The 12500-nt window shown below is 36.6% G+C and overlaps 1 protein-coding gene across 2 annotated transcripts in view; it reads right to left on the reverse strand.

Annotated features, from left to right (window-relative positions):
* Window positions 1-3484: 3484 nt before the first annotated feature.
* Window positions 3485-12500, reverse strand: part of LOC117231281 (tRNA dimethylallyltransferase) — a 116536-nt gene continuing 107520 nt past the window's right edge. For both annotated transcript variants that reach the window (XM_033489583.1, XM_033489584.1), the window contains exons 6-9: window positions 4950-5046; window positions 4109-4222; window positions 3797-3982; window positions 3485-3702 (exon numbers count right to left, since the gene is read on the reverse strand). In XM_033489583.1, coding sequence (XP_033345474.1) covers window positions 3538-3702; window positions 3797-3982; window positions 4109-4222; window positions 4950-5046 — 562 coding nt within the window. In that variant the 3' untranslated portion in view covers window positions 3485-3537. The remainder of the gene's footprint in view (window positions 3703-3796; window positions 3983-4108; window positions 4223-4949; window positions 5047-12500) is intronic.

The following is a 12500-nucleotide window of genomic DNA, read 5'->3' on the forward strand; positions in this document are numbered from 1 at the left end:
ATTAAAAAGAAACGTATTTTTATGCAGAGAAAAGAAATTGTTCGCATTCCTTGTAACGTGCAAAGGTTCGGAATTAAGAGGTTTTCTAATTAGACTAACAACGTGCATTTCGATCACAGATAAAATTCCATATTCCTCGTTCGTTGCTCGTATCGTTGAACCGCGATATCTGTTGCTCCGTATAAACGAGTTGCTCGAAGTGGACTCGATACTTCAAAGACAAGTATCGACACGAATATGCATGTCACGATTACGGCATTCGCCGATGTATTTCCATATCCGACGGCTGTTCAAGGTTGCCGTTTGAATCGCCGTCCGATATCTGGTCGAGCTCAGTTAGAAAATACCTCGTGCATCGTCCTTCTCCTCTTTTCACTTGTCTTTCAGTTCAGCTAGATAGCCAAATGAACCGACGTAAATCACCGTCTAGCTAGTTAATTGAGCCTGTTCAAAACCAGTTTTACGGCCGAGTATACGTACTTCCGTTGTTAAACGTCTCATGCGCGAACAAAATTATTCGCGAATCGAGTCACGATTTTCCACTCTACTCTTTTGTCTTTGCCTATTTTCACGTGGATGCTGCTGTTTTTAAGTATTTAATCGCACAATATGAAAGTTCTAGCGTATAAATTGCGGTATAGAGTATTATCGAGGGCGGTTTGACTCGAGCCTGTTGCGAATCTCGATCTTTTATATTTCGATCTTGTCCTCGTTTCTAGGAGGAAAAAAACGAAAATAAGAGAAGACAGAATTTTTAACGTTTCTAACGTCTAAAGAATATTTAACGTAAAATCGAGACGAGAAATTACGCATAGCCGTGACAATTCGTTCATATTTTGCTCAAACTCGAGATATTGTGAAATATTCAAAAATTACATTTGAATTGAAAAAACGATAGACAGAACATAGTGGTGAGGTTTAACGTTATGTATCCGACGATATAGTTGGAATTTCTTAATCGCATATATTTTTCTTTCGTCCATTGCCGCACTTTTGTATCCCTTATTTTCGAATATATTTCTCTATCAAATACACTTAACTCTCTGTCACGTTTCGTATTTCACAGACAAAGTGTTTAACGCTAAAACGATTATTAAGACATTACTCCAGCGAGCAAATAAGTAGTAATTATCGTAAGTAGTTGCGGTTAAAGCGTAATTATAGTTGTTCGATTATTGCAGTCTAGAACACAACGACGTAAAGGATGGTATTAAATTAATGGTTAATAGTATATCTCGAAGCGAGTTTCAATTGCCCATTAAATTCTACTTCTTTAAAAGCAGAAGCACCGTAATTTTCTTCGTATAAAATATAATATTCCTTTGTTATAACAAAACGAGTTACGTCTTATTTATCTTAAATATGAAACGACATGATTACAGTTCAAGCAAATGAACAAGACGAGTAAACAAAAGTCAACTAAAAATCGATGAATATCGAGTCAATTTTTGATTTCTGTCGTAAGTTCATATTCAATTGATATTCTCAGCAATACATTTCTATACTCTGACATATGAAACCCATGTATACTTTTCTCTTTGCTTTTCTTCTTTTTTTTTTTTTTTTTTTTTTTAATAAGTAGAAGCTATATTTTCGTAGAATATCACGCCACCAATAACGAGTTAAAATTTATTTACAAATCGTAGATCGCTTAGAACTAAATTTTAGGAACTACAAGACAAATTACTGCAAATTACTTAGCTTCGCACAAATAATTTTACCTGCTACTCGTCACTAGACTGCGGATATTTATACAAATTTCTATCTTTACGAATATAATTAAAAAGCTTGTTTCTGCATCTCCATATTTGCTGTAAACGCGCAACAATCGGCAATCTACTTATCAGCCTGGACTAAAACGTCTCGCAACCGGCAGAAAAAATTCCACGAGCCTCGAAACATTCCTGGAAATCGCGACATGGTTGATCGACGCTCGTTGGTCCCACATTCGCTGCCAGTTCGCTGTTTCACGCTCGTTTCAGTGAAGTCGAGGCACAGTCCCGCGTGCAACGCGAGACACGTGCGTTTGACAATGTTTCGCCAAACCACGAACATTCCCCAGGTGCATTGAAGGCCGCAAATGATCGAAGGGCCGTCGACCATTCGGCCAAAGGAGCACAGCGTTCGGTCGCTAGGTACACGAGGGTGGCTCCGATGTTAATTGAAATCATTGAAATCGTAAAACAGGCCGGCTGAAAGGGTGCTTGCTCTTTCACCCCGTGGTAATTCCACGAGGCGTCAAGCGGACCGGCAAAACGTTTGTCGCATCTCGCCACGTTCGTCCGCTTTAATAAAGGCAAAACGTCGCGCGCAGACACGAGAATTTCCGCAAGGGAACGAACGAGGAGAAACGCGAATCCTCCGCGTGACGGGAGAACTCGCGTGAAAACGCTATTTCTGCCGGTGAATCGAACGGGTAATGGGAAATTTTGTTTCGTTCGGGTCGACCGTGAAGGAGGTATGAGGTTTGGGGTTGATGATTTGCGGCAGCTTGGGCAAATGCAGCTGGTATCGACACTGATCGAGTGTGATTCTTGAATGAAACGGATGGAGAAGAACGGCTGGAGTGTAACGTTTCTGAATCGGCGAGTAACCACGACTTTTTCAAAGAACGGAAAATTATTGCGGTATACGAAATACGATTGAGGAAAATAAAGTTGCGTACTGTTTGAAAGAGGGTGCTGTTAATGGAAAATAAATATGCGATGGGAAGACGAAGATGGAAAAGTGATTTAAACGTAATCAGATTGTTCTGTGTCGGTTTTAAATTTGCACTTAAAATATAGATACCGCGCAATCTCGAAATGCCACGCGATCATGATAAAAATTGTATAATAAATTCGCTATGAATACATTTTGCGGTCTTGTGTAATTACACAATATAAAATATTACACAAACGGTAATGTTCTGCAATTTAGTTAAATGCGGCAAAAGAATAGGACAATGCAGTGTACAAAATAGGCGTTTCAAGAATTTTAAATATTGCCGAAATTATCCATATGATTAATAAAAGCATGTGTTGCCATCTATACAGATTTGCTTGAAACTATATAACGTACATATATCAATTCTAAAAAATTAGGGTTCTTTCTTACCGATCGGAAGCCCCGGTAAGAAACTTCTCGAGAAAATAAATAAAATAAGTAATTTTAAAAGCTAGTCGTGGTAAGTCATAAACAAATCCTAATATATATAATTGAAGCATTTAAACATTAATATTAATAAGAATTTGTTATAACATTTACCATCAGATGATATTACCGATTCACAACACAGTAGTCAACATCAGTCGATAACGGAAGACGAGGAAATTTTACTTATCGGAAGAAGATAACCAGTTCCCTACGTTACCTTATAAAATATTTGCTTACACGATGAAATCGTAGAAAGAAAAACCAATAACACGAATTAAATTATATTTCAAGCACTTTTATATACAATACAAAATATGCGCATGAAATATAGCTATTTTTTTGTCTGTCACATGTATGTCACAAAGTAGAATCATAGCACACGAAATGCTATATTAAACTTTATCATCCACTTTCTTCGATCATTTGTTCCATTAATTCTTCTTTTTCCAATTTTTCGAACTTTTTTAGTTCCTCCAATTTCCTTTTCCTTTTCAAAGTTCTTTGGTGTTTTGTACTTCCCATATGAATGTTCCACTGATAATCTCCAATAAATATCCTGTCGCAGATCTGTCAAGAGGAAATGCAACCTTATAATTGTTTGCGATCCAAGAATAACCATATATCGACGATCGATGATTAAAGATATAAGAAAAAATTGTACTCTGCAATAATGTCTTTCCTCGTTGCTGCTGTCGGTAAATTTTTCGTTTTCCACCGTCTCGTTCAGAGGTTTCTGTACAGGTTTCTCCCCTCTAAACACAGCTTCGATTATTGCCACAGCTGGTTCGTACACACAACTGTTCCACTGATCCAGATTAGTGCAATCTAATGTATAAATTGGCGGTACCTGCAATCGTTTAATTAATCAGAATTCAAAAATTCCGTCAAACTTAATAAATATGTTACGATACATAAACACATAAAGAACGTTATATTGTCTTTATAATAAGATATTTATACAGTTGAATCATACCTGTCTATCACTGCGACGAAGTAAACGATTTCGGATCCATCTTTCTTGCCTCCTCGCGTACCTTTTCGTAACCATTTTTAGGTCATCGATACCCTTTTGTAGTAATTCCTGACCCTTTAAACAAAACATTCCTCTCTATACATCGATATAACATGACTCGTGGAAATATAATATAAATTTTATATCGGCTCTCTATTAATCTTTCCCATTCAAACAACCGATGCGTCAGATCCAAAAAGAAACCGTCGTCGTCGTCGTACATCTTCCCAATTTCTTCGTCTTCCAAACGATATCGGTAATAATAACAAGAGAAAACAGTTTAAAAAAGCTCTTCAAACATCTCTCTACCGCTCTTCGATCATTCGTAACTGTTCTTCCACAACTCACGCCACTAATCTCGCAACTTCGAACGCATATGGTAAGGTAGGATTATTCGACTCGAGCTAAGTAATTTGTCTTGCAATTCGCCAATTCGTCATACTCCTACTGTCGTCCTCAATGGGACTGTTCTATCTAGTACTTTGTCATTTTTCAACATATGCAACGATCCTACCTTGCTACGTGTATACGTACATGAAAAGTCTGTCGAAAGACTCGCGCGCAAAAACGCTCAAAGGAAGACGATGGAATGTAAAAAAGAAAGAGAGAATGGATGCTCCACTCTTGGAACCGCAACATCCAACAAGAACATCGAGCATCCCCTTGAAGGCCTCTCCCTTCGATTCCATTTCTCTCTTTCTTCCTTTCTCTAAAAGATATAAAACGTCTGGTTCGTGTAACAACGACGCGCAGCCACGACGAAGAAAACGTGACGACGTTGCAGTTCGCCGCTCCTGCTTACCTTTTTCTCTTGCTTCTCATCCTCGGGCAACACGAGGTAAGCGTGAAACTCCTTGAAGCCGATGCTCTGAAAGATGCCCTTCGTGTAATCGGCTGACCTGGAATGTAAACATTCGCCGAATCGTGTCTGCTCTCGCACAACCTCTCTCTCCGCCTCTTTCCATTCTCCGGCAGCTTCTCCGTGTCTCACCTGTGCGTTTATGCCTCATTTTCCCCTTACTTTTCTCTTTTATTGCTAATTAACACTTGGTGACCAGCGAGCTCGCAGATCGTTCGATAAGCATCGTTCTGGCTAAATTACGATCTTCGTCGGTCGCGCGTGCGCGAGTTAAGATACGCTTTTTACCGAACGTTTTTGCAGTTTCCATAATTTCAACGAATTAAGCATACCTTACAAGATATAGATATACAGTTCCATAATATTCCATAATATAATATTCCATAATTTCAACGAATTAAGCATACCTTACAAGATATAGATATACGATTTCAACTTCAAACGAAATCGCGTATCCTAATAAATCTCGGCACTGTTTAGCGTCTAACGTTGTCAGTGGATTCCGGGTATGAACCGTATCAAACAGGGAATTAATTCCCAGACGTTTCGCCAACTTTGCAGTTAGAGTTTCATAGTAAGGTTCGAAGGACGCGCTGATACCGTTGCGCGTCTGGAAAAATACTTTTAGCCGTTTAATAGCGTTAGATCTAATAAACCAGGTTGCCAAAGCATCAAGAACTCTCATTAGCAGTATCTACGCTATTTTATCTACGTAATTTCTATAAAATAAAATGATCATCATTACCATTATCTCGATCGTTGATATATCGAGCGTCACCCGAGTTCTTTACACTTTGCCCTTGTTGGGAACCGCAACAGATTCAAACATACTACACGCCGTAACATTTAATTTTTCCAAAATATTATATTATATTTGCACGCTTGTTTCTCTGACAATATTATCTAAATTATTCACATCGTTGAAGATTTTCTAAGCCAAAAGATTTCCTTTTCCATGAAATTAATAAAAAAAATTAATAAAAAGTCTAACGAAACATAGGTCACCGATGACCACCGTGGCAGTCAGCCACGCGTTAATTAGTAACATCATCGTTTCAAATTGTTAATATCGAATTGTTATTTTCAAAAGACATTTGCGGAGGCCTTGGTTCCATCGTCTTTGAATGTCGTCTGACAAGCACGTTCTCGGGTCAGGTTCTCGAGTGGCGATCGTGTCTCGGTTAGCGAAAGACTGCATTTTGCGGGCTAGCGGTCTTATCATGGGTGGATACCGTGGATAGCGATAGCGGGCGAGGCGAGGCCTAGCTTACGTGGCGGGAAAAGTCGAAGCCGTGGCCACGGTTCACTTGCTGGCACACGTGTCAATGCCAAATATGTGGCTGCGAGTAGTGCAAGTAGAAATCAGAATCTAACGGTGATGTGGGTGTGCATGTGCACGCGCACGTATCACGTGAATGGTGTTACGGGTATCAGCAGACAATTACGACAGAAACTTCATTTCGAACATCTTATTTCTGGTTAAGAACGATCGAGAATAGATTTAGCTACGATTTAGGCTTTACGTAACAGCAAATTTTCAACCTCAAGTGGATTATGTCGCTTATATGGCTGACTAGGATGATCTATATCACTTGGATCGCTTTCGATCGACCGCTTTGTAGTCGTAGTTTGTTGAGAAATTAACAATCGTTTTCCAATCGATCGACGACGTTTTTCAATTTTAGTTGAAATATATCGAACGTTAAGAACGTAGAGTTACCGATTTATATGGAGTAGCGTTTTATTTGCTACACGAGTCGCTCAGAAATCATAATAATTAATTCTATATATCGACAAATATATAGAGAGAAAAGCAACGATCTTTATAAACGTTATCTATTTTAATTCATCTTGGAAATTAGGATTGTTCGTGTCATTTCGTTTGAATATAACATTTAGGGAGTTAACGATGCAAGGATATATTGTTCTTTTCCATTTTTACTACATACGTTTCAGCATCGACTGCTAAAGTCACTTGCCATATCGCTGTTTCGTCATCAATATTTAACAGACAGTCCACGAAATTTGTATTTTTAGACGACCATCGGGAAGCACATTAACATCATTTTTTATTACGATAGCACACAATGTGTCGAAATACGTCGAAAATACGATACATCGGCACCTTCTTTGACACTAGAAATACGGAACTATTGTACATTACAAACGAAAATTAATGATTCCATTAGATAACTAAGATAAAAAGTTAATATTTTCTCAAAAGTCATTTTTCTTCGAAACTCTCGATGTCAGTTATATTTTTGCCCACTATATGGAAACATCTAACTACTCTTTCTAAAATTCTATAATAACCTTTCATTATACACACACTTTATACTTTTCGCTCCGCACATCTATAACTTATTGTATAATTTATTTGCAAGAAAATATTAGTCAGATATATATATCTCCATTTGCAAAATAAATGAATGAAATGAACTATTTCCAACTGAATAAAGAGATAATACTTGGACATAGCAATTAGAAGTATCGTATATAGAAAATACCGATCTGATAAATAATCAAATTAAAATAATACAATGCTGATCAAATTTTGTTCACAGTGGTTAAAATGATCTAACGACATAATGATATTTGAGATAATTAAAACGAAACAGACGAAAGAATATACAACAAAGATTATAATTCACGAATAAAAAAGAACATGCATATATTTGTTGATTAGGAACTGGCTTTTTAATACACAATTCGAATTTATAGCGTGCTGATTCCATAAAATGACGATAAGTGCTATGTCTTGCCATTAAGATACCATTAATTTGTACGTCTTGATAAAATTCACATATCATTATTGAAAATGAATAAAGTATTCAGATACTTATGAGTAGTCATTGATAATTAAAAATTTGAGATCACATTTCCTGAATGTTCTTCTAATTTTGTTGTCAATACAAAATTAATGCCGTACCTATCGATAACAATTGTCGTTTCTTTGATAAATCTTGCTAAAGCAGCAACTTTGAAAATAATAGAATCTTACTATCTTTGAAATTCCAGGCATCTATGAAACGCGAAGCGATACCAAACTTTTAGTCGGCGACGTGTATTTACACGCACAGACATACGATGAACTTTTTTTTCGTACAAACTTCTGTCTAACCTTTTTGAAGTATCCTGTATAAAAATGTTTCATACATAAGCTTTTTGCGAAATCCTTTCGAAACGCCCCATGTACAAACATTCCTCGTATAGAAAATTTTTGCCCATCTATCTTTTCGAAACATACTGTATCGTAAAACTACACGGTGGTCGGTATCTTTCGCCAGGCATCGTAAATCTGTTCAAATTAATGCAAATTGACTAACCCCACGACATTTCGATACTTAATACATCAACTTAACAGACCGTTTTAGATCCCTGTTAAATGTATTTGCAGAGAGCTCGTTAACGTCTTTTTTTCGTTTCTTGCCCCACCGTATCAAAGATCACGCTAATTTTCCACGATACCGAAATGCCACGATACCACGGTACCGATTGCCTTTCTTAACCAGCGCGACACCGTTTTATCTAAAAATTTCACATTTATCGTTTTCGAGAGAATCGTTATTAACGAACCGATAATATCGATAACATTGATATTCGCGTTAGATACACGACCCAAATTAATCAGAGATGCGCCAACATTCTTGCATCGGTTCACGATAATTCCGGTGCCAATAGCAGGTGTGTAGCGATAATGACAACAGCCACGTACGGTGATAGTAGTGGCAAAAGTAATTAAGATAACGACGAGTGACAGTAATCATTATCGCGAATACATAAATGCTTTGAACTATTTTTGCTACTCGTTGCCAGGCAGACGTATCATTTACTTTTACACGCACCCGAGGTTATCAGGTTCGGAAGAGATACATAATATACGCTACCAGTTGATAAGTATTTAGACACCTGGTGTAATTTCACCAATTTTATATTCCTCATACAATGACTATTAATATTCGGATACCACAAAGATGCCTCTATATATTTGTTGACGATAATGCTATTGAATTAACTGCTTCTTAATATATTTGAACGCTTTTTGTAGTTGGCAGAAAAATAGATGTTATTCGTTTAATTTACATGGCATAATAAGCGATGAATTCAATAATGGTCAAATTTACAATCGCAAGTGAATTTGGACAATGAGCAATTTACATTAATTTTATATACGAGATACGTGTATAATATAAATTTATATTAGTAAGAATATTAATAGGAGTCACTAGATGGAAATGATCTTTAAATAGAAATTATGCTTTCATGAGCTCTTCATATTTTCGAGATTGCAATAAAGAAACGTTTCTAAATATTCAATTTAGTATGCTATTAATATTGGATATTATCTCACAATGTGATTAGCGAAAGTTGATAAGCTGAGAATATTCAACATGTTGCGTATACGACAAGGTATATTTCTTTCTCTTGTCAAACTCTACCGACTGGATAGAAATTGTCAGTCGACTAATGGCTACAGATTTGGTCGGGAAATTTTTTACATCGATGCTAATGAACTTTATACGTGTCATTTCACACTATTTCGTAATGCATATCGTTTTGCAACTCTGTTACATTTTGTGTAACCGTATGACATCGATGTTATATCCTCTAATATCCCGCAGTTACAATATGCAAAGTATTTTCAAATTTTTATATTCGGATAATTGAAAATTTGTAATTTTGAATATTTCAGACCTCGGAAGTTCGGAAGTTAGAATATCTGAAAGCTTTAAAATCTTAAAGTTTGAAGTTTAAATATTTAAAGATTTGGAAGTTTGGAATATTAAAAATTTAGAAAACTTACACCAAAGTTATTTAACTTGTAAGAATAACTTAATAAATAAATCTCAATGTTCGTTAAACATTCTCCAACGCTTCCTAGAAGTATTAAAAACCGATAAAACAAGAGTTTATAAAAACCATGATAACATCAAGGAATTATAAGACAGTGATCGATTCATGGAACATGATAACAACACGTTTCAAGAAACACGTGAAAAGAAAGAAGGTCAAATGTTGCTCGGGAGCTGGTTATTTTCCGGTTTTTCCATGATTTGCAATGAATGGAATTTGCAAGAAACTGACTTGATTGATCATGAAAATTCCGAACTCATCGCGGGATTCTCCATTCTTCGCGTGTCATGCATTATCAATATCTTATCGCGATTAACAGAATCATAATTAACGAATCCATTCATAATGAGCGAAAGATTTTTAATTTGCATATAAATACGAGTTACGTGGCATTGAGGAATAATTGAACGATCGGATTCGCGAGAAATATTGTAACGCTATAGGTATTCTAGACTTATTTCCTCGTATATGGAAAACAGCGAATACAACGAAATAGGAGTTTTAAGAATGCATCGAGGAAAAGATATAGTATATAATTTTAAATACTCCAACACACGGTATAAATAGATATGTATTTCGTGTCGTAATTTAATATTACCGATACAGATATAAACAATAATTTCTCTTAGTTAAATAAACGTTCTAGGAAAAAGTTTCCTAAAGAAATCCAAAATTCTAAGCCGATTTTTTTTTTGTCAAACTTTTGAATTTTATGCGATGCGATAAGATCTGTCAATCTAATTTTAAAGAAAAAGGATCTATCAAAAAGAAAAAAGAAAGAAAAAATTCATGAAGCTATCTCTAAATTAAACGACCTTTTTATGCTATTTTTAACTGTGTCAAAAAACCATCTGTGCTTATACACATTTAAATGAAAGAACAAACTGTATAAACACCGGTGCAATTACCACAACATCCAAATGAAGCATTTATTCGAGTATCTGATATTGAGGATAGAACCAACAAAATTCGACAAAGATTAGCATATGAATAAAACAATGGACAGATCAGGGGATCGAAAATTTAATAACATACACGGTTTATTTAGCGTCATGAAAGTTTCGTGTAATTAACCGATCTCGTCGCTCCCGTATCGGTACACTGTATTAATCACACCTGCCTTCTGAAACTTTGATGTTTCAGGCAGTGACGTCACATCCGGCAGAAGCCGAGCAGGCAAAGCCGGTGAACAGGAGCATTTGCATAATACGAGACATGCTACTTGCAGAAATGTGCGAGTATCGAGCTATGTAAGTAGGAGCGAAACCGTGAAAGAAGGTTATAAGACGTGGAGAAAAAGAAGAGCCGATAATTGTACGAGATATAATCATCGTGAAAATATTTTGACGTGGGCTTGTTTCTTCGTTACACGTAGCGAAATATAATGAACTTGTTCCTTGTTACGCGCGTAAAATTATTGTCAAGCGCGTGGGCCATGAAGAAATTTGTGACTTTTACACGATATCATTACTGTTTCCCCTCTCTTTTCTTCATTCTTATTTAAATATTATTTTCAATATATATTTAAATACATATGTAGGATAATAAAACATTTTTATCAACCTTCGGAATATTCTGCGCACGATTCTCTCCTCGTTTCTCTCTTTTATAAATCATATGAATTTTACATGATATTATTACAGTGTTTTCTCTTCTCCGCTATTTAAATGATAGCGATTCTGACTCGTCAGAATACTCTACAACTTGTGCTCTTTTTGTAGATGACTAGAATTTTTAATGTTAACAATGTCGTAACAGAAGACTGATCAATTGTATATTATATCAGGATAATCCGATTTTTTTTATTTGATAAATCTCCATTCATAATTGTCGGTCTTCGTCATAAACATCTGTTGGTCTCGTGCAGAGCCTTTAACCCCAGAACTCTTAATCTCGTCCAAAATTCGCGATGCTTGACCTGGGTTACTAGAAGAATAATCGTACACCACTGAAAATTTAAATCGAATATCAAATGTAAAAAGTGTAATTTCTACTAAATCTTCTTTTATGTAGTCCTCCCCTGCGGACTACAACAGAAAAAAGAAAAAAATTTCCATCCCTTGCATCGTACGTTAAACCAATTTGCGACCTGGAAGACGCTAAATTTCTCGTAGACTGTTCTGATAGTCCAGTTAACAAATTAAAAAATATCGTTCCGTCTTATAAGATTATGGTGTTCATCTTTGAAAGCTTGTTTTACCTGCAAACGTACGTAGCTTTCCCTTATCAATTATCGAAAAACAATCATTTTCATCCCTTGTATCATATATCTACGTATATACCGTACACTAAAGCTCATGCTACCTAGAAGATGCTAACCTTCTCGTAGTCTGCTCTGGTAGTCCCGTTCCCATGAACTCCTTCCAGACGTCAATGTAATTCAGTCGGAACCCCCTGACTGGCTGCAGGTTGCGTACCGCGCATTGCACGTGCCGTAGCGAAGCCGACTGCAAATTGGCCTGACGGCGTAATTTGCATAGCTGCTGGTGCAGCGGCGCGATGCGCCGTTCACTCAGGCGATCCGCACGCATGTATACGATAGCGAGCGGCGATAATTAACGATAATTGTCAGCGAAAGGAATTAAAGCGTCGCGTCGAACGACCGGAAAGTCAGGGATTTTGTCGGTTGATGGGACGCGA

Source organism: Bombus vosnesenskii, unplaced genomic scaffold (assembly GCF_011952255.1).
Source record: "Bombus vosnesenskii isolate JDL3184/JDL3185 unplaced genomic scaffold, Bvos_JDL3184-5_v1.1 scf7180000013272, whole genome shotgun sequence".
NCBI classification, from domain to species: Eukaryota; Metazoa; Arthropoda; class Insecta; order Hymenoptera; family Apidae; genus Bombus; species Bombus vosnesenskii.